At 39.2% G+C, this 23,756-nt stretch overlaps 1 protein-coding gene across 4 annotated transcripts in view; it reads right to left on the bottom strand.

Moving 5' to 3' along the window:
* Positions 1-23,756, bottom strand: part of AKAP7 (A-kinase anchoring protein 7) — a 144,259-nt gene that overhangs the window by 34,818 nt on the left and 85,685 nt on the right. The window contains exons 1-2 of one of the 4 annotated variants that reach the window (XM_028125343.2): positions 5,416-5,464; positions 2,917-2,985 (exon numbers count right to left, since the gene is read on the bottom strand). The exons of 2 other annotated variants lie outside the window; for them this stretch is intronic. In XM_028125343.2, the coding sequence (XP_027981144.1) occupies positions 2,917-2,985; positions 5,416-5,464 (118 nt within the window). Of the gene's footprint in view, positions 1-2,916; positions 2,986-5,415; positions 5,465-23,756 lie in introns of those variants that run through there. One more of the 4 variants, XM_088024249.1, reaches the window with a different exon arrangement.

A 23,756-nucleotide genomic window follows, 5' to 3' on the forward strand; every position in this document is an offset into this window, starting at 1 on the left:
ATGGGGAAAAAAAAATCTCATTTATAATTCCATCAAATAAATACCTAAAAATAAACTTAACCAAGAAGGTGAAAGACCTATACAGTGAAAACTATAAGACACTGATGAAAAAAAAACTGAAAATGACACAAATAAATGTAAAGATATTCCACACTCATGGATTGGAAGAATTATTATTGTTAAAATGTCCATACTATCCAAAGCAATTTACAGATTCAATGCAATCCTTATCAAAATTCCAATGGCATTTTTCACAAACTAGAACAAATCATTCTAATTCTAATAATTGTATGGGACCACAAAAGACCCCAAATAGCCAAAGCAATCTTGGGAAAAAAGAAGGAAGTTAGATGTATCACACTTCCTGATTTCAAACTAAACTACAAAGCTACAGTAATCAAAACAGTATGATTTTGCCATAAAAGCAGACACACAATTTAATAGAACAGAACAGAGTGGAAATAAACCCATGTATACGTGGTCAATTAATTTATGACAAAGGAGGCAAGAGCATACAACACAGAAAGGACGGTATCATCAATAAATGGTGTTGAGAAACTGGACAGCCACATGCAAAAGAAAGGAACTGAATCACTATTTTACAACATATACAAAAATTAACTCAAAAAATGGATTAGACTTGGATGTGAGACCTAAAGCCATAAAACTCCTAGAAGAAAACATAGGTGGTAAGCACCTTGACAATAACGTTAGTGATGTGGTTTTGGGTTTGACTCCAAAGGCAAGGACAACAAAAACAAAAATAAACAAATGGGACTATACCAAACTTAAAAAGCCTCTAAACAAAACAAAACCAAAAAAGCTTCTGCGCAGACAGGGAAATCATCAGCAAAATTAAAAGGCAATCTAAGGAATGGGAGAAAATATTTACTAATATATATCCCATAGGGGTTAATATCCAAAATATACAAAGAACTCACACAACTCAATAACAACAACATCTGATTTAAAATCGGGCACAGAATCTGAATAGGTATTTTTCCAAAGAAGACATACAAATGTCCAATAAGCACTTGAAAGATGCTCAACATCACTAATCATCAGGGGGATGCAAATCAAAACCACAATGAGATATCACCTCATACCTGCCAAAATGGCTATTATCAAAAAGACAAGACATAACAAGTGTCGGTGAGGGTATGGAGAAAAACAAACCCTCATGCACAATGTGAGCTGGTGTAGCCACTATGGAAAACAGTATGAAGGTTCCTCAAAAAATTAAAAATAGAATCATTATATGATCCAGCAATTCCACTTCTGGGTATCTATCAAAATAACAAAAACATGAATTTGATAAAATACATGCATGCTTATGTTCACTGCAGCATTATTTCTAATAGCCAAGATTTGGAAACAACCTAAGTATTGATAGATGAATGGATAAAGATGTGGAATGCGTGTGTGTGCATGCACGCATACACACACGGAATACTACTCAGCCTCAAAAAAGAATGAAATATTACCATTTGCAACACCATGGACAAGACTTTACGGTACTATGCCATGTGAAATAAGCCACACAGAGAAAGATAAATTCCACATGATTTCACTTACATGTGGAAGCTAAAACCAACCAACAAAACAAAACCCAGACTCACAGATACAGAGAACAGACTGGTGGTTGCCAGAGGGAGGGAAGTAAAATGGGTGAAGTGTATCAAGAGGTACCAAACTCCACCTATAAATAAGTCAAGGAAATATAATCTACAGCATGGGGAATCCATTCAATAATATTCTATTAACTTTGGGGACAAATGGTAACTAGACTTACTGTAGTTATCAGTTCCCAAAGCAGACACATGTCAAATCACTATGCTGTACACAAGAAATTAATTTGTATGTCAATTATACTCCAATAAAAAGACACATACTTGTAAAATTAAAATATGTGTCTTGTTGAAATACATACTATTTTATTTTCAGCATCACCAAATATCAGGGCTAGAAAGTAACCAAGTTGCCAGTGTATCCATTTATTAGCTGTTCCGTTCACCCTTACACATCCCTAGCAATGGCTTCTCATCCTATGCTTGACAACCTCCAGTGACAGTAACCTGACTAGCTGATGAGGCAGTACGGTTTATCTTTGGACATTCATCTATTTCATTCTACATAAAAGCAATGTACTTCCAAATGGGAAAATTTGCAATACGGGAAGAGAAAGTGGAATGTTTTCTAATTCGTTACAGAAGTGTCTGCCTTTCGTTATTAAGTTTTTTTCCGAGGTCTATTTCATGAGACTGATAAAGTACAATGGTCAGTAAGCCTGTACAGTAATATGCCTGTTCGTGGACAGTCCCTTCGGGAAGCTCACTATGAGAAATTAGGTAATGCAAAGAAAACAAGTGCTATATAAGAATTCAGCAAAAAAATACTGCATTGAGAGTATCTACAACATCTGTTAATCCTACAGTATCTAGAATAATGTTTCATGTAAAGTATGTTCCTGTGTAGCAACAGAAACAGCTTGATCTTGCAATAAGTGCATTTATTAATCTTGCAAGAAACATGCATTCATTATCATTATATTCTACTTAATGTGGCCCAAAAGCATACAGTTTAAGAAAATGCTTACTGCTGGGATTTAAACAAAAAAGGGTGTAGTTGCTTTGTGCTGCATTAGCTGAAAAATAAACCATTATGGGTTCTACTGTATTCTACGATTCACCCCATTACCAAGATTTCTGGCTATGCAAGCAGTTAACTTTTCACACAAACTTAGGCCCCTTGTACAACTAGTTGATTAAACAATCATCTTGTTCGCTATTGATAGATTAAAATAGTAACATTAACAAATGAATTAAATGGGAATACTTTTCCATTTACCACCACCACCAAGGGTCAAAGCAGGATAAAGCAGCAGTGGGAGGGGAGAAGGGGTCACTTGACTCTTACCACTTGGCCAACTGGGTATATCCCATCTGTACCTCTGCAAGACGGTAGAGGACGGGCTTTCCAACTCACCTGTGTTTTGAGAATGACATCCACAAATTTAAACTTTCACCCAAACCTCATGCAGTTCTCCATAATTTGAGCTGCCCTGAGGAGGTATATTCCAGAGCCATCATCCTTTACAGCAGAATTGAAGGGTGCAGGCATTTGCATTTTTGTACTCTGCCTCTAGCAGGTCCCCACTGAGCATGTGGTTCAGAGCAGGCTAACAAGGCTGCTAGGTGGGGATACAATGATGAACAAGACCCAGGAGGTTACTGTACAATCCAGCAGCAGGATCAGAAGAATGCTAGCCACCCCCCCCCCATGTCTACTATGGATGCTTTTACCTGTTATCAACACAACTTATGGACTGGCTATCTATAGTTAGTGCTAATTTACATGTTTCTTGAGGCATGGCTAATGAATTCTCCGCCACTTTTTTCTCAAGTCCCCTTTGTAAGTACTGTTAGACATGTATTACCAGCAGCGTAGCAGGGCCTGGCAGGGACACTCTTCTTTAGACCCTCCGGTAGCAGATAAACACAGCATTGGAAAACAGCTGATGGGATGTGTGATGGAGTGTGGAGCAGATCGTGAGGAGAAAAACAGGGAAGCAACATCAAAATCAAAGACAAATGCAAGACTGGTGAGGGGACAGGGGAAGGTCAGCAGCCTGTGGGGGTGGAGGCGAAGAAAGGGGTGCAAATGCACTGATTCCAACCCTCATTTGCACTTCTGAACTAGAACTTTGCTTCAGACACCAGTGTAATGCCTTCAATTCTTTTTTAAAATTTTGGTACTTGAGGAAGTAACCCCAAAAGGCAGTCTCTACCACTCCCTGTCAGCTAATATGAAGAAGCACTGTGCATAAAACATGAGACTTTGCACCCCACAATCCCAGATAAAGACAGAGAAGAGCAAACTCTTCAATGAGGTGAACCCTGACTTCTGTTAGCACCAAGAAGACTGCTTACACACGAGGAAGGAGAGAAGCAGAATACAAGGGAAGCAGGTTCCAGGGGAAAACCGGGAGCAGTGGAGCAGGAAGTGGTGAAGGGTAAAGAGGGAGAAGGGGAGAATTACTATCCCTACATCTGTCCATACCACGGTTCTTCAGATACAGATGGTGTTCAAGCAATGACTCCATCAACCAAAACCCTCGGGAACTACAAATAAATCATCCTGACCAATACCTGAAAAGTTTCAGGCTGCCAAACTAATACCGATGCTCATTGTTTAAAAAAAAAAAAAAGAACAATTCTGCTGTAAACTCACTCAGGTTTTAAGCTCAGGGTCATCATGTATTGTACACTATCATTTTCACAAGTAAAATTTAGAGCACAGTTATTGGCTCTTGTTAATAATCCAATGCCCCAAAGTCTCCCAACATTCATTCCAAAGCACTCCCAGAAGATTTCTTATAAAAACTGGCTTATTTCCCAAGTGAACAGGTACAGGATGTATATCAATGCTTTTAAAACCTAACCCTGGCTAGTTTCCTAAAGAAACAGCAGCAGGAAATATAAGCCAGATGTGGACCTTTCAGTATCTGAACCAGATATCATGAGATTCTAGAGACCTATTTAAATTTATTTAAATAAAGCCCCGACGATATGGCTGCAAATTCACAAAGTATGACTATAAACCACTTTATGGAAAGGGAACTAAAAATTCAGGATTTGGGGGCAACTAGTGTAAGGCAAATTCTATTCAGCACAAGAGTTAAAATGCTAGTACTGTATTTAACAAAGCCAAAATGTAAGCGAATACACAGAATCCAGTGAGGAAAAGAATTCAATGCAAGTGTCATCAGTTTAAGTTCTGTTTTCCCAACCACAAGCAGATGTTGAATCTGCCTGGCATCGGCTTAAAAATATGCATAAGGTTTTTGCTGGGAAGCAAAGCGGCATCACCTGTTTGGAGAGCTGTCTTAACAGTTACACCTGAATCCCCTCCACGGAGAACAAAGCAGAGGACACGTGAAAATACCTGCAAATGTGTAATATACGTCATTCTAGAGCCAGCTTTTCTTCTCTATATGTTATTATCGAGCACTGCCCTGAAAATACCCCAATTGCTGAGAAGAAAAATTAAGTCCGGCTTATACAACATCTCAAATTGAATGCAGTGATTTAAAGAAAGTCAAAACTAAACTCTGACTCTAGATAGTGTGGTAAGAATGAACTGTAGGATTAGCAACAGACGAAAATCAAAAATAAGTTTTCAGGATTTTGTATTTTTAACCCAGCCTATTTATTGAGTCACGGTAATTTCCCCAGTTAATTATTAACCACATACCTACCAATCCTTTTCAAGAAACGCACAGGGAAAGAAAAAAAAAATCACAGCTCATTCTTCTGTTATCTTTCCCATAAGAAAAAAAACCCAAAACGACCCCTGGAAGACAACCACACAAAATAGTCAAGCACTTCGGATGCTGCCCAGTACAATCACACTTACTGATCTTTTCCTCAGCTCTTGAGAAAGGAAAACAGCAGAGCTGACCCATGGCACTGGTGCTGTCTTTCCTTCCAGGTGCTCTTCTCCCCGGGCGCCCCAAATAGAAGCTGCAGCTTGTGCCGCGGTCTGCGAGCACGCCCTGCCTATTCCACTCCCAGCAGCAGCCGGAGCTCCAAGAGCCAATGCACAGCCGGCAGAGAGAAAGGAGAAGGGAACTCGCCGTGAGCAAAAAGGCTCCACCTCCCAGTCCTCCAGCCAGAGGCAAGGGCTCTGGGGCTGGCATTCAGTGAGAGAAGTAGCCACATGCTCGCCCAATTCTCTCACCCAGCTGAGAGCTCCCGGGCTCCGCTCCGTGCCACGAGCACAGCCTGCAGAACCGTGTGTGTCTTGAAGCAAGATCGTCCAGAACAAACCACAATGAGTGGTCCTCTCTCCCGCAAACAAATATAGTAATTACACCAAGAAAGCCAAAGAAAAACAAAATGCCTACATTTTCGGCCTGCTATTTATAAAGAGGAAGAGCTTTCTTTTATCCCCAGGAAATTTGGGGTTCTTTGTATGTTTTATGGGTAAGGAAGCTGATGTGGCAGAACACTGAGAACACAACTTGGACGAAGTACCACTAGTGACCTGCTAGCTGCACTGACCGTAGGAACGACAGCGAAAAAGTGCGGGCAAAAGACAATCCTGTTGTCGGCACTTTACAGTGTAGCTGTTAAAGTTAAATGTCTGCTTTCTGAAACAGTGCTGTGCTCTTCTATTAAATCAGTACTATGGATTTTGAAATCAGAGCATCAAATATGTCATTGGCCCAGAAAATTCCCCAAATCTAGAAGCACCACTGAGAAAAAGATCGGAGATAAGAGCACCTTTCAGAATGAATCCATGACGTGGCCAAGCAAATCCAGGGACAGCACAACAACTAATTTTAAAACACAATATTTGAACTTCATGACAGGAGATAAATGACTTCAAGTAACAGCTCCAAATCTGTTCCCTTAAATAGGGAACAGCCTTACTTTATGACACTACAGGAATGAAAGACAGCTCCTAGTGCCCGAAATGCCATCCAAATTCCTGCCGTCCTCTACTTCCAACAAGGCGCACACACCATCTACCAGGAGGTGGGAGGGTGATCGTGAAAACTCGCCGTGGTTCTGGATGCAGGGTGCCTGCTCATAGCCCTCTGAACAAGAAGAGTGTGCAGTCTGGAAAAATAACAGCTGTCTGTTTTTTTATGTTAAACATTACTTCCTGCATTTAAAGAAAGAAATATTTGTAGTAAACACTCTTCACTGAAAAAAATTGAGTAATTCTTGGCATTCCCCAATCATCAACGCTGATGTCGCCATAAAACCTTTAGAAGTAGAAAGCCAGAGGTTTGAATCCCAGATCTGCCAGATATTAGCGGTTCTGAAATACTGACCTCTCTGTCAGAGTTTGGATTATCTTCCTCTGTAAGACCTGGAAATCAGGTTAAGTTCATTATAAAGTTTTTAACTTGTTGTGAAGTAGATAGTGTTTGGGAGGAAGGAAAGAGGCAGAGAACGGATAACTATAGCTATTTGCACCTATGTCTTTTTAGCACCAGCCAGTAATCTCCCTTCCTCCTGTTCCAATCTCCTGCCCCAGTAGCTGCCATCTTGAGTTACTGCTTACACGTTACACATGTGGACTCCGGGCAAAAAGGCCCCTCACTCCGATGCAGCACTCAGGGGATAATACTCTGTGATGAACCCTACACCAACTTCACTTCATTAATTAATTCCTATTGGCACTACTTCTGACAACATGCAATTAAGAATAAAAATATAAGTAACAGTGTATACCTCAGGATATCCTGCAGTCCAAGGGGGAAATATATATAATGTCAGATCTCTCTCTCTCTCTCTCTAATGTCAGAGATTTTTTTTTCATAGGCACTGAGTGAATCAACCATAATATAAGATTAGAAAAACAATTGAAAAATTCAAGACAGGAATTTTTAAACTGGCTTTTAATTGTGCAAATACTTAGCATATCATTTAACGTCAAGGAGAGGATGGAGTCTGGTTTCCTCTCACTAAGGTTTCTCTCTGTTCTGGAAGGCTATAGTTTCATACTGTAGGTCATGGCTACTCTCAGCCCAGGATTTACAGGAATGGTCTTCACGTTGCATATTTTTGTGTTTCTTTCAATAAAGATAATTCATTAAATATACAATGAAATGTAATTTCCCTTCTATAGATTTCATAAGAGTTTCCATATACCCACATTTTCAACTCAAAATAAGAGAGACATTCATAAGTCTGGATTTTTGTTTGTTTGAAAAACAAACTATACATAGGTTGGGAATACTGGTGAAAAAACTGATTTTTTTTTCCCTACCATCACATGCCCCTTCCTCAAAGTTGAAGAGCTACCATACAGAAGGACCTAGAAATGATGATCTATTCATCATTTACCCAATTGTTTAGGAACACAACAGTCTGTAACTGACTTGAATAGTACAAGATACAAGCCCCTCCTTGCCCTTCCTTATCTCACAAAAACAATCAACTAATAAACTGAGCAAGAATAAATGCTAAGATTTCCTGGACACTTACTATATGCCAGGCTCTTGCTAAGTGCTTTACATTTACTCATTCACTTCATCCCTACCACAGTTCTGTGAGGTAGGGAGTATTTTCTATCCCCTTTTTACAGAGGGAAAAAGTTGAGCTCAGAAAAAAACTAAGCCAAAATCTCTGAGAATATAGGACAACAATGGGATTTGAACTCAATTTGCGTGGCTGCACAAATCCTGAGCATCTCATCCCAGAGTTCTGTATTATTAAACACAATTTGTATGGGGTATCAGGTATATATCTTATGAGCAGCTTACCTCAATATCAGAATAATGCACAGAAAAATAGTTATTTAACCAAGCTCAATGGTAATATGTTTAAATGTCTTGGTTTCTCATGTTTTGTCACCAAATTCCTTTATTCATAGGGCACAAGTAGTATAATCCTATGAAGGCAGATCCCTTATAGGAGCTGCAGCCTAGCTCTGCTGCTTGCCATGCTGTGGGCAGGACTCTATCTAGAGCACAGAAATACCAGAATGGCCCCTGAAAGCATTCACCTTCCAGGAAAAATAGCAACTCCTATCAGTCATGAGGAAGCCCTGAGAATATTAATAGGATTTTGTTAGAGGATTAACAGACTTCTTTCAGTCATAGAGAGAGATCTACCATAACTAGGAGAAGATTTTAAAAAGAAGTTAACTTGAATGAGAAAACCTGATATGATATCATGTTCATAACTTTAAAGCTGTAACCTTTTCGGGTTTTCTTTTCTCACAGGCCTACCTACAAACAAATCATGGTTAGGACAGATACCTGTCTGCTACAGTTGCTTGGATTCTTATTACAATGGTTAAAATAGTAGGAAGGAAACTAAACAGTAGGAGGGGGTGGCCGCTGACTCTTCTCCATGTGCTTTGATCACCTCTGACAATACTGTCTCTAAGGGGACAACAGAATTCTTAACTATGACTAAAACTCTATTCCCTGTATCACTGGGTAGCATCATTTTCAATCTGAAAACACATATACTTGGATTTCTGAGCAACCTGGCTATATGAAAGTCTGACTCAAGGTAAAGAACAAATCTCACTGTAAGATTCTGAATCTATAAAACTGTCCAGATTACCACCTCTTCTGAGACCTCCAATTCATTAATTAAAGGGAATCTGCATTTGACAACTTACAGAAACACACGAGAAAGAAAATAAAGAAGTAAATGTTCCTTTATTAAAAAGAGTAGAGGGAAAGAGGACATTAAGTCATGAAGTGTAAAGAGAGGGAAAAAATCCTTTATCCCTCCAAATTCTGGAACCAAGCCCTTAGGAGACATGCCTTTAAGAGCAAGAGACAAACTTCAGGAAGATTTCATTATACAGCAGATGGCATGCTTATGGAAACTGTTATGCCAAGAAATGTCACAGTTTCAGTGAAAATGTATGTAAGTTCAAGAAATGCTTGACAATTCATGAAAATACAACTCATAAAAATTGGGTTGTTCTGGAATATATCCCAATTTCTTATGTTGATATCAGGGTGCCAAAAGACAACCAGTCTGGGCCTTAAGAACGTTGGATGCACATATTCAATATTGTATCCTGTTTCTCTATGTTCTCGTAAAACCAAATTTCAATTTTCAATCATCAATCCACAAAGCATATATCAACCCAGATCTAATGGATGTTCCTCTCCTCTTTACCCACTGTTACATCTTTGCAGCCATTTTGTAACCAAAGGGCAAACTTCTGAAGCTACATGATTAAATACTGATCTTTGAAAGCTCTTTTTATGAATGTCTGTCTGAAAGAAAAAGAGGCTGAAAAAGTTATAACTGAAAAACTTCAAGGATTATCTGTAAATCTCACTGGTAAAGGTCTATTTTTAATTACCAGGTAAAAGAATCTTGATCTAACTGTGAAATTTGGGAACAAAGAATATTTTTTTACTATTATTCCTACGTTAGTCATATTTTCAACAAAGACTTTTTATTTCTCTTTCCAGTGTTTTGTTTTTCTCTAAAACTGAAAGTTAGAGGTATTTGCATTTGAAACTGCCACATGCTATAGAATTTCAGTAGGTAATTGAAGGAAAAATGTGTTTTTTAAAACACAAGGAGAAAAACATAATGTACCATATACAGTGTATGTGCATTTAGGAAAGGGGAGGAAACAAGCAGATAACTAGAATTACAAAAGAAGTCCTTCTTTACCAATCCATAATGGTCACTCCCAAATCTCTGCTGATGCATGTCTACCTAGTGCCAATTCTCAAATGCTTTCTCCATGCTTATTATTAAGATCTTTTCTTCTGTGTTTTAAGATTTATTTACTTGTTTGAGAGAGGGGGAGCACAAGCAGGAGGGGCAGAGGGAAAGAGAGAATCTCAAGCAGACTCCCCGATGAGCACGGAGCCTGACATGGGGCTTGATCTCATGACCTGAGATCATAACCTGAGCCAAAACCAAGAGCCAGATGTTCAACCAACTGCGCCACCCAGGCTCCCTCAATCAGTTATTTTCTATGTGCATGACCCAATTTTCAACAATGTATGTAGCTGCAGCCCTTCCCTTAATTGGTAAGAACTAAATCAGGGAGGAGAACTTACTTTCCTGCTCAGAGACTAGAGAGCGGTAGAGCTCTTGAGGTAAGAGCCTGGAGGACGGGCTGACAGGTTTCATTATCTGCTTGGACACCTCCAGTTTACATTATACCATTTTATCACTTCAATTTGCTTCTAGTCACTATTTATTAAACACTTAGTATGTGCTGATATGATGATCATAATGGCTCTTGAGGTGAGGTTAACTTTCGAGACAAGGAGTACAACCAAAGTAAGTGAGAGAGAAAGCCAGGGCCAAACCTACTTGGAGGCAGAAATCTGTAGGCATGTGCCCGCGGGAGCAGGAGGGGCATTCGCCTTGTGGTAAATCCCACTGGACAGTTTCATAAAGGCAATGCAGTAACAGGAGAACAAAGGCCAGCAACAGCCATCCATCTATTCTAGTTAGCTTTGCTGTTAGTCCTGCTTTTACACTCTGTCCTTCTTTTCAGGCATTAACAATGAAATCGCAAAAACCGGCAGGAGTGACTTAACTCAAGGACAAGTTAAATGATTGGATGTTAAAACCTATTTTTTTTTTAAAGGGAAAGCAAAGATTATACTTAATCTGCTGGCCAGTATTTGTATTATTTGACATGGCTGCCTTCTTATTCAACTGCTTTTAATCCGTTAATGCCCTGAGACTTTCAGAGAGAAAGCAACATCCTTCACAGCAGGAAAAAAAAATGTACTTCAGAAAAGCCAACAGGATCCAATTGAGTAGATTCTATTTGCAATTTAACAATGTAAACAACAAAAATTTGGTTGTATAGTTTCTAATTTACTGGGGGTTTTCACAGTTCCTAATTATTCTTTATCTGGGATATCGTCCAATCTGTATTTAGCTCTAAAAATGCTCCACTGTTTGACCTTGGGCGAGACAACAGTCACATTTCCTGCTATATAAAGGATTGGAAGACCTCAAATAAAAGGTGCTTTAATAACTCAGTGCACTATTATTAAAGGTTTTTTTTTCTCTAATAAGAGTGAAAGGGATGAGGAAGAATGAAAGTAAATCCCCAAAATAATAAAAAGAAAATTCACTTATACTAGATGAAAGGCAGGGAAATCATGATTGGTTTTGGCAGGTCTCAGTATCTGTCCTGATCTACCGTGGCCCAGTGTAACATTCATCTGATACACTATGTCACTATTCGTTCTGTTTATGGACACTTGTTAACAACATTTGATAACTGTTGTTTAAATATCCATAAAACTAGGGTGCCTGACTGGCTCAGTCCAAAGAGCAAGTGACTTTCCATCTCGGGGTGGTGAGTTTAAGCCCCATGTTGGGTGTAGAGATTACTAAAATCAATCAGTCAATAAACAAACAAACTAAAAAAAAAGTTTAAATACCCATAAAGCCAAAATACTGATGATGTGGAAAACAAAGGCAAAAGAAATGTAGATAAAATCAAATGTCCTTACACCTTTGCTGCCACCCATTGACAAGTGGCTGAGCTAGGAGAGCAACATTCCTTAAGGAACTCACAACTGCCTTAATGTTTTGTTGTTTTTTTTGCTTTGCCAGAGGCAAAAAGCAACCTTAGCTTGGCATTAGCCAGACCTCCAGGATCCTGTAAATCCTCTTTAACAAATGAAAATCCTTCTGGAAACTTCCTTTATCTCTGCCCCTCCCCGCTTAAAAATATATAATCAATAGCTCCTCACAATCCCAGGGCAGCTCTTTCTGCCCACAGGTCCTATCCCTGTGCTTTAATAAAACCACGTCTCAAGAATTCTTTCCTGACTGTTCACTCCCGTACCCCAACATCACATCACTATGACTATTTTCTGTTAATATATTTCTTCTTTCATATCCAAAATGTGTATCCGGTGGGATGCACTCAGCTGCAAGTAACAAAAAACTCTTGATTCAAATGGTTAAAAGATAAAGAAATTCATTACCTCCTATAATCAGAGATAGAATGGCTTTTGAGTTGGTTATTTCAGTGGCTTAACAAGATCCAGATTCCCCTTTCTAGTCTGCCATACACAGTGCATATGTTTGTAGTCCCCTAGTGTCCCCCTGGTTGAGATGGCCGCTAAGTCCCGGCATCACACGCATACCCAACAATTTCCAGCTAAAAGATGATGTTCTCTTTCCTATGGATCTCTAAGTCTCAGCCAAAACACTATTTTCTGAGTTCCCATGTAGATTTCCCCTCAAATACCAGATGTGGTCACATGCCACTTCCTAAACTAATTACTGGCAAGAAGAATGGAACCAGTCACCGGCAGGCCCAAAGCCAGACCCATATGCCCTGAAGTTCACCACCTCACGAGGAAGGCGGGGCTCTGCCAACAGAGAAGGAGGGGAAGAAAATGGATTCATAACAGGCAAACCCCTAGTGTCTCCAGTGGTCAATTAAAATTAGTAAAGTTACTGAAAGGGTCAATAAATAATTTTGTATAGCAGAAAAGGGAAAAAGCCCTAAAAAGTAAATAATTGAAACAGAGTGCCACACTAGTAAAAAAACAAACAAACAGAAAAGCAAAAACGATCATCTATGGGTAAGTGTATGGCACACTTACATACTGAATGCATAGTTGGAGAACAAGTATCAAAACTGTTAACTGTCTTTCTCCTCAACCTTACAATGCTAAGACTGACTTCTTAAATAAAAGCTTTTGCTTTGATCAGAGATGTTAGCAAGGGAAATATTTTTGGCAGCTTTGGCTCTCTGGTAGGAAATATAAAATTTATGATGATCATATGCAGTTTCCTTTACTCATAGCCAGAAGCAAGACAAAATATTCACCTGAATATCCTCATCAGTAGAAGATCAAGTAGAACCACAGTGAATGAATTGACAAAATGTTGTTCTCTCCATTAGCTACAGTTAGTGCTCTAGGTATTTTATATAAAATGTTTTCAAGTTAGATAAAATAGTCAAGGATCTTTATGGATTAACAAATAGAAACAGAGAATTTAAATTTAATAAAGGGAAATGAGTATACTCAGTTTCTTCAGCTCTCATGGCCCTTGTTTTTACCAGAACAAGTTTCTCTATAAAAGAAGGAAATTTACATAGTAAAGGGGCGTTTTTATGCCATTGCTGTCCAGATCCCATAGACCAACAAGAAACAATAAACAGATTTGTCATATTTGTTTAACCAGTTTCCACCACCTTTTATTTTAGCCCCTTGGTTTCAGATCTCCTTCCTTCCTCTGCAATAGTTACCTTAGGTAACTAGCTGCAAAACTAGTCTGAAGTCCCAGGTTTCCAGATACCCCTCAATTATTTCATTCATAGCCACAGCTTTCACTGTGAACCTAATGCCACTGAATCCCAAATCTATCTCTCGGATAGGTCGTCTATGTCCCACACCTCCCTCTGGGATGTGTCACTTGACTGGGCCACAGGTGTTTTAATATGTCTAAAATCAAACTCATCCCCTTGTCACCAAAATGTTTTCTCTTTTATCCCTTACACTGGTGGAGGGCACTACAGTCGACCTAGCTGTCAAACCCCAAATATGGGAGCCATTCTAGACCTCTCCCCTGTCTTTCATAATCTGCCGTAAACCTAAAAAGACTGATTCTCCTGCCTACCTAGACCTGCAGTGCACCCCGCCTTCTCCACCTCTGCTGCCAATGTTAACTGCAGACCGTCTTCAGGACCTGGCTCGGCTAGTGCTCCAGTCTCCTTACTGATCTTACCGATTCAGCTCCCTGTTCTCCCCACCATCGGGCTTTCAGACTACTGGTAGAATGGCCTCTCTAAAGTACAAATCTGAGAGTGTCATTGGAGTTCCACAATTTTTGAAGGCTCCCATCCCCTACAAAATTAGATCTGAATTCAGATACAATCTGAAGGATCGGTAATTCACGTGCAGACTGTATTACTTACACTCCTCTGGGAAGCTACTCTGCCTGGAAAACACCTCCCTTTCACCTGCCCTCCTTCCCACATTCTCACTTATCCTTCCCTCACTCTGTTCTTCCCTCTTCAGTGCAGCCTTTCCTGACAATCCCAGGCTGAATTACACATACATTCAGTTGGTTCCCATTAACTGCATTACAGTCATTATCACCTTCAGTTGTAATTGTTTGCATGACTTTGCACTAGAACGTAAACTCTGAGAGTATAGTCCGTGTTGGCCCACCTTTGATCTTTAATATACAACATAATGCTTGGCACTTGAGAGGTTCAATAAATATCTGTTCAGTAAATTGCACAAGTAAAATACAATAAAATGTGTTTACGTGCACAGCTCGCAGCTCTTCAAATGCCCCGAGGGAGCTAGCCTGATCGCTCGGGCAATATCGAATCCCAAGTTCACTCTACTAATAGTACAACAGCCAAGAGCCGTTTACTCACTACGGTATAGTCCCCCCTCCCTTCCAATTCCCATTTTAAGAGTAAATAGAGAACAAAAGAACATACTGGAAATGGATTTTCAGACAGAGATGGACAATGAGAATATTATTCTCTTCCAGTTAATCAGATGCGATAATAATTAAAACCTAGCTCTGGCAAAAACTGAAGTACGACAATTTAACACAAAATAGAGAAGTTGGGAATGATAATGATGGAAAAAATTTCATGAGCTCACTCAGACCTCCAGGTTAGATGACTCACAAATGGTACTCCCTCTTCCACCTTAAAAGATGGGTCAGTAAAGACGTTTATAACAAATCCCTTAACACCTCGTCCCAGTGTTTAACAACCAATCTTTTAGAGTCCACAGTTTTCCCTAATTCCTAAAATAGTATATTCCCAGTAAAGACTAAAAGGAAAACGACTTTTTTCCCTTATGCTAACCCTTCCTTAAGTCACTCTTTAGCCCTGTCTGTCCTAGGCTAAGAATTCTATACACATTGGGGTGCCTGGGTAGCACAGTGGGTTAAGTGACTGACTCTTGGTTTCTGCTCAGGTCCTGATCTCAGGGTCACGAGATCGAGCCCCACACCGGGTTCTGCACGCAGTGTGGAGTCTAAGACTCTCTCTCCCTCCTCCCTTCTTGCTCGCTCTTTCTCTAAAATAAATAAAATCTCAAAAAAAAAAAAAAAGAATGCTACACACACTTTGTAATAAACACAGCAATAATGGACACTAGTGAGTGCGAGTACTGAGTATGAGTCAGGCACGATGCTAAGTGCTTTTAGTGCATTATCTCATTCAGTCCTCACAACATCCTCATGAGTTAACCATCATTATTAACCCCATCTTACAGATGGGTTTAGGGTCATGAAGTAATGTGCATAAGGCTACCGAGCTGGGAAGTGGCAGTGACTATTACAACAAGGTCTGTCTCACTCTAGGAACTTCTGGGTCACTGCGCTTTTCCCTCTGTAGTGCGTGCACTGTCTCTCCACTGTTCTGCATCCTCTCTAATTCCTTAGTGCTTCACTGAAATGGGAGAGGAACTTCATGAGTTTTACATACTTGTCTCATGATTTCATCACATTATCAAACTGGGTTTTTTTAAATAACACTACATTAAAGAGGACAGATTGCCAACTTTGTTGTGTTTTTCCTAGAGCCAGGAAAAAACAAAGCTAAGGTTTCTATCCTCACATTGTACTTACATATATTAATTACATATAAATATATATGCAATATAAAATATTACATAAATACATAAATCAAAAGCACGATATACATCCATGCATTTTCATTTTTTAAATGCACCAATATTAATCACAGGCCATTAAAGGAAAGCATTAAGAGTAACGCAAGTCTATAATTACCTAAAATGGGTGTTCTGATGTTAGAAAAGTAAGAACACCATTGCAACAAGTATGCTAATATGAGTAGTACAGCTATTAATATGAATAACTAACATTTTTATAACACTATATGTTAGGCACTGTGCTAAGCACCTTTAGAGAGATAACTAATGTGGTGAAAAAGTGTATTCAGAGTCAATTAGGCAATGTGATGGGCTAGTTAGCCATGACTTTTGGCAACCGGCAGGGTCTCCTAACACTAGTTTTACTGTACATCTTAATGCCTTTGTTTGACCACAAGACTCTGCACTCCAATATTATCATTCATGTAGTTTTTTTTCTTTTTATTAGAAATTCAATATTTACTTTCATATTTCCTTTTTTTAAAAGATTTTATTTATTTATTTGACATAGAGAGAGAGAGTGTGCATGCACACAGCAGAGGGAGCGGCTGGCAGAGGGAGAAGCAGGCTCCCCGCTGAGCAAGGAGCCCAATGTGGGACTTGATCGCAGGACCCTGGGATCACGACCTGAGCCAAAGGCAGACGCTTAACCAACTGAGTCACCCAGGCGTCTCTACTTTCATATTCCTAAAACACTTAAAACCAAAGGCTCAACAAATAAATCATAAAATAACATGAACTGCTATTGTATCATGCTAGCACTGATGCTTAATTTGTCAGATCGTTAAATTTACCACACAGCACTGCTCCTTTAATACGTAAGGTCCCTACGGCATCTAATATAAATCATAAGGTTTGAAACCAAGCCAACGAATGGTAGCATTTTCAATCAGCCTGAGCCACAGCTTCCACTTTGCGTTAGCATCAAGATTAATAGCTGATACACCAGTTAAAATACAGTGAGCCATCACTAAGATTAATTTTCTCAGTTACTTAATCTGAGGCTTCCTCTAACTCAAGCAAATGTAAAGAAATAAGCTGAGAGTTCCAATTATCAGTTGCTTTTTATTTTTACTAAGGGCACGTAATAATGAAATTTCACTTTCTTTTGAGAAGACATATTTCACCAAAGAAACACTTAAGAGGAGGACAGTTAGATTACGAAAAGGAACAACATGGGCATCTGAGTAATTTTAACACATCAAAGGTTCCACTATGTCAAGAGCATTCTGCTTTCTAGGCAGGATGACACAGTCCCAGCTGAATCTGGACACTCTTGGCTTTCTTTTTTTTTTTCTTTTATCCCAGCCTAGTATACTCACAAGGGTACATTTAAATGATACATTACACGGTCACTCAATTTCTGTGTCAGAAAGTAAATAATTAAATACTCTGTACTCAGCAATTACTAATTTACTTGATAATTTTGAACAGAGGAAATTTCCAACTGCTAAAGTTTTCAAGTGAAAAAAAATGTACAGTTTTCTCAGATGATAAACTGTCTTTTCACCTCTCCCTCTCCTAACATGCTCGAAATAGATTCATCTTAATTGGTCTAAGCAGAGATGAAATTTTCTTAATTGTCTTCCCTGTCAGGCTGTGCAAAAGAAAACAAGACAAACTTTTTGGTCCTGCCCACCACAAAAGAGGCATTCTATATTATAGAATATCAATTTCATATAAAATGATTTTTAAATGTGTCATTCATATAAATATGCTACTATCAGTCTGGGGTATTTTTGCACTTCTTACATTTTTACCACAGAAAGCTTAAATGGAAATTAACTGTGCAGCCATCAAAATTAATTTGTTGGAAGAAAAGGCCGGAAATATTGATCAAAATTAAGTTTGGAGAGGGGTGCCTGGGTGGCTCAGTCCATCAAGCGTCCAACTCTTTATTTTGGCTCAGGTCAGGGTCATGAGATCAAGCCCCGTGTCAGGCTCCACATGCACTGAGTGTGGAGCCTGCTTAAGATTCTCTCTCTCTCTCTCTCTCTCTCTCTTCCCCCCTCTGCCACTCCCCCCCAACCTCCCCCCCAACCCTGTTCATGCTTGCATGCCCTCTCCCTCTCTCTCTCTATACACACACACACACACGCATAATTAAGCTTGGAGAGTGGTCTGAGGATTAAATCTTTTCATGGCTTTCTTGGACCATGAACTGAAGCAGCAATTTGTAAATATTTTGGTTTTAGGAACATTTTACACTCTTAAAAATTACTAATAATCTCCCCATCTTCCTCCCCACTCAAAGGCCTTGGCTTATGTGGGCTATTATTTATCAGTATTTACCATGTTCAAAATTAAAACAGAATTTTCTGAAAATTTATTAATTCATTTTAAAATATCATAAACCCTTACGATAAGTAATAAAATATTATTATGAACATTTTTATGAAAAACAACTATATTTTAATTAAAAATTTTATAGTGAGAAGAATGGCATTTACATTTTTGCAATTTTCTTTGATGTCTGGAATAATCAAAGACCACTTTATCCTCATGTCTGATTCTGCATTCAATCTGTTGCAATATATGGTTTCATTTGCAGCCTAAGAAAAATCCTGCCTCACATAGATACAAATTTATTTTTGAGGTTTTATTTATTTATTTGACAGAGAAAGACAAAGCAAGAGAAGGAACACAAGCAGGGGGAGTGGGAGAGGGAGAAGCAGGCTTCCCACCAAGCAGGGACCCAGGCGCGGGGCTCGATCCCAGGACCCTGGGATCATGACCTGAGCCGAAGGCAGACGCTTAACGACTGAGCCACCCAGGCACCCCTAGATACAGATTTTTAAAAGGGGGGGAGAATAATAGCCTTTTCAGATAACTGTGGATATTCTTCTTTGATATTATACCAAAACACAACAAGTTGTAGTTTCTTAAAGTTTAGTTGCAATGTGAAATCTTAAAACTTATAAACTCTTCTTACTCTTTACACTCAAATCTTTTGATATCTTGGACTTTCAGTGGATCTTTTATCTATCCACGTTTTTTGTAACACATATTGGTCATTTAAAAAATACAGAGTTATGCAGATCTTCCATATTTTGACACATTTCTTTACATAACATCAAAAATTACCACATTAGGGATGCCTGGGTGGCTCAGTCATTTGGGTGTCTGACTCTTGATCTCAGGTCAGGTCTTGATCTCAGGGTTGTGAGTTCAAGCCCTATATTGTACTCTAGGCATGGAGCCTACTTAAAACAAAAACAAAACAAAAACAAAACCACATTGGACCAATCATTATTATCACCCATGGACTGCCAAGGGACACTAGTAAACTTCTGGGGGTGATGGAAATGTTCAGGATCTTGATGGTGATAATGGTTTCACAGTTTAAAAACTCATCAAATTATGCACTTTAAATATATACAGTTTTAGGGCGCCTGGGTGGCTCAGTCGTTAAGCGTCTGCCTTCGGCTCAGGTCATGATCCCAGGGTCCTGGGATCGAGGCCCGCATCGGGCTCCCTGCTCTGCGGGGAGTCTGCTTCTCTCTCTCCCACTCCCCCTGCTTGTGTTCCCTCTATCACTATGTCTCTCTCTGTCAAATAAATAAAATCTTTAAAAATATATATATATACAGTTTTGTATATAAGTTGTACCTCAGTAAGATAAAAGTAGTGTGACAGAGGGAAAAAAACTGGGAAAATGGAGTTCATTACTCTACTTGGCTAATTTTGTTTATGAAATTTTCCATAATAAAAAGTGGGAAAAAGTCTTAAAGTTTAGAAACTGTCAAACTCATGGTAACAAATTAGTGTTTTTCAAAAGTCTTATTTTTGCCTGAAAGCCTGAATTTTATCATTAGTAGCAAATAATGTTAGATGCCCCTCATGTAACAAGTGTATTTTAAAGAAAATGCCGGCCAAATACCCAAATGTGAAAATGACAGCTTGCAAGTCATCTTTTCAAGAAAAAATGACATTCCAGAAAAGAAAGTGGCTACTTTAGCTGGTAGCTTAAACAATGACACAAGTGCTTTTCCCCCTCTTCTATATGCAGAAGTGCTTTATGCACACTCCTCATTTTCATTAACAAAATACTTAAAAAGACACATACAGAGACAAATCAAATACAACTAACAGATTTTACTACTCAGCAATAACATTCTTACATGAAATTGGCTTTTTTTAAATATTTTTAATTGCAACTGCTTTGACTCATATTGGCCACACACACCATTGCTTTTGCACTGTTAGTATTAATGTTAACTCAGTGGAAAAGGCAAATATCTTAGCCTTTGCACCATAAAAACAGTTGTGCCCTCACAGTCCCTAAAATTATCCCAGGGACCACCAGGGATCCATGGACCAAACTCTGAGAACTAGTAAACTAAAGTCTGTTTTAAAAGAATTTAAAATCCAGGGGTGCCTGGGTAGCTCAGTTGGTTAGGCATCTGACTCTTGATTGCGGCTCAGGTCATGATCTCAGGGTCGTGAGATTGAGCCCCATGTCGGGCTCTGCGCTCAGCAGGGAGTCTGCTTGAGATTCTTTCTCTCCCTCTCCCTCTGCCCCTCCTCCTTTGCTCGCACACACGCGCGTGTGCTCTCTCTCTCAAATAAATGAATTTAAAACCCAACTGAAGCGTAGCCCTGTAAATTATTAGGACATTGAATCATTCTTAGATAAGCACAGTGAAGCACATTTTTCTACAGCAAAAAGTAAACAGTTCACATGAGAAAAGTAAACATTCAAGCACATATCTATTGCCAATATCCCTTCCCACGAAGTGGACCTTCAAGAGAACGTATGTCATTTAAGCAAAACAAATATTTTCAAATTAAACATTTTAAAAATTTGTTATTTATCATTCATCTAAGTTTCAGATTTAAGGATTCTAGAAAGCTCTAAGACTTTTGTCCTAGTTATGGCTTTCACCTAAGGAAGAAAAAATGTTGACTTCCTTCTCCCTCCACCCCTTCTTGCTGCAACAACCAAGGGGTCAATTACATTGACAGTATTATCTTCCATAAAGAAGATCCTCATGCCTACATACTAAACCAGGCAAAATCCAGAAGTGGACAACTCAGTGCATTGGAAGCTCTGTTTGGTCTCTAAGGGGAAAGGAGCACTGAAGCTTAAGCACCAAACTCAGAGCTAAGGGTTTCCCCAGATGTACCCCAAAAAGTCTTTTCCTACTGGCTGAATCACCACCTAGAAACTACTAGAAATCCCTCTGTGGACCAAGTCAAGCTTTTTAAGACTGACAGGATTGTCTAAGCTGTCCAGGTTTCTAAAGGGTGATTCTCAAAAAAGGCACATTTGGACAGAATAAATTCATTGACCCACATCACTTATAATTCTCATAGTGTTTCATCCCATAAAGTCTGAGTCTGGTATCTCTCTGTTCTGATCTTTTGCACACTGGATACAGACCGAACTGACTACAGCTGCGCCAACTCTAATTTACCTAACCATGACCCTTTTTGTCTTCTATAACCCTATCTGCGCACACCTGTATGTTTCTATTTGGGCCAACAGTTGACTCAACCTTAACACCTTCACTGCCTCTGTGTTATAGTCTGAAACTAATTCAAAGTCTTATCTTCAGGATCCAATTCTGTGTTATTATGTGAAGTATTAAACTTCACCCCCTTTTATCCTACACCTATCCACTCAGCCTTTTTTATTACATACCCATTGCCTTAGTATGTGTGACTGTGTGCATCTCCTTTCCTACTCCTTCACCTACTCCTCATATACACAAACCTAGCAAGCTCCTTGTCGTACCTCCGTTGGCTAACTAGACTGTAGGTTCAGTCATTACAGTTTTTGTAACGTGCCTCCTATCACTAATATTGCCTCCAGCCTGCTTCCCTCCCCCATAAGTCCAATCTGCTGCTCCCGGACAGGGTCCTTTCCCTGCTCTCCATCTGCCCACTCAGTCTCATCCTATCCTTCAAGCTCTGCCTCTCCTCACCACCACATTCTTCTAGGAGGTAAAATCATAAGCTTCTTCCACTACATCCTAACAGAGCCCTCTATTGTTATGGGCAAACCCCCATTCGTCTAGTCCTCCTTCCTTTCCATTTCTCATTGCCAGTGACTCATCACCCTTAAGGACTATGTCTTACACTTCTCTGTATCTCATGATACTGAAGAGAGGTGCACATACATTGTACACACTTAAAAACATTCATTAAATCAATGATGAATAATTATTATTAAATAAAAAAATAGCTGAGGTTCCTAGAAAATTATGGCTTCCACCTCTACTTGCAAAAATTATAAAGAAATATGCTGGCCTTCAAAAACAAAAAAATACCTCTAGACCGTTCCAAATTCCCCATTGCCTCCTCTAAGATATGTCTGACAGCTGAAAGTAAACTAGTCTTTGCAAGCATTAAATTGCTCATCAATCTTACAAAGGATGTCATTTAGTCAATTACCTTCCCTAAGGAAATATAAATGGAATATAGCTGCCTGAGAAAAATTAATTCACCCAACTCCTGTAAGTAGCTCACTGAGAACAGCTTCCACCACTCCAGGATATCTGAGCCATATTTCATTCCTAGTTTCACCAGAAAAAAAATTTTTTTACCTTTTTTTCTTTTTGGATTTGAATTTTATTTTTTTTAAAGATTTTATTTATTTATTCATGAGAGACAGAGAGAGAGAGGCAGAGGGAGAAGCAGGCTCCCAAGGAGCAGGGAGCCCGATGTGGGACTCGATCCCAGGACCCTGGGATCATGACCTGAGCCGAAGGCAGACGCCCAACCATCTGAGCCACCCAGGCGCCCGGATTTGAGTTTTAGCTGACTATTGCGGTTAGGTTTGTAACGAGTTGCAGCCCAATATTAAGCAGGCATAATATCACCCAAAGTTTGGACTATGAGAGAACTAAGATGTAGAACCTTTTCTTGTATCTGAAAATATGAATGTTGCCTCCATATCCTATCAAACTCTCCTAACACTCAACTCACATCGAGGTATATGATGGCTGAAGACAGAGAGGAAAATGCTCAGCATGGAAATATAAAGTAGGCACAGGGAATAGCAGTAACTGGCAGGGGAAATCCAAATTCAGATGCCTTCCGGAACCAAGCACATAGTGTGAACACGCTCAGCAAATTTATGGTAAGAACAACAGAGTAAGGGGGATGATAAAAGGCAGCTACTTCTAAGGTCAGCGTGCCAACTACTCCATCCAGAAAATCGTTACCATGCAAGAATGTAGAACCAGTGTCACATTTTCTGATTGTTCAGAAGGCAGCAGGAACCCAGATTTTTTACATAAAATTACCCCAATGTTGGCAAGTTATTAAAATTAGAAGAAAAAAAAAACAAAACTCTGTGCCCGTGAAATACAAAATGAAAGGCTGCTAATTTATGATCTCTGGAACAGAGCTGGGGTATAAAAAAATATCATAAAAATACATTCCTAAAACTAAATCCCTACTTCACACTCACTTTTAGTAACCGGATTTCTGTATTAATCCTCTGGGTCTGAGTACTTATATTAATGATCAGATCAGGTAGGTTAAAAGCTCAAATGCAAAAGCAACAGCAACAACAAAACTGGAAGAAAATATAAACGAATATGCATCAAATCTTTGATTTGGAGATGACTCTTAACTATAATAATTAAAGAAATCACAGAAGAATTTTTCA

The sequence above is a fragment of the Eumetopias jubatus genome, unplaced genomic scaffold (genome assembly GCF_037043125.1).
Source record: "Eumetopias jubatus isolate StellerSeaLion01/CBP00866 unplaced genomic scaffold, mEumJub1_p1.0 scaffold_6, whole genome shotgun sequence".
NCBI classification, from domain to species: Eukaryota; Metazoa; Chordata; class Mammalia; order Carnivora; family Otariidae; genus Eumetopias; species Eumetopias jubatus.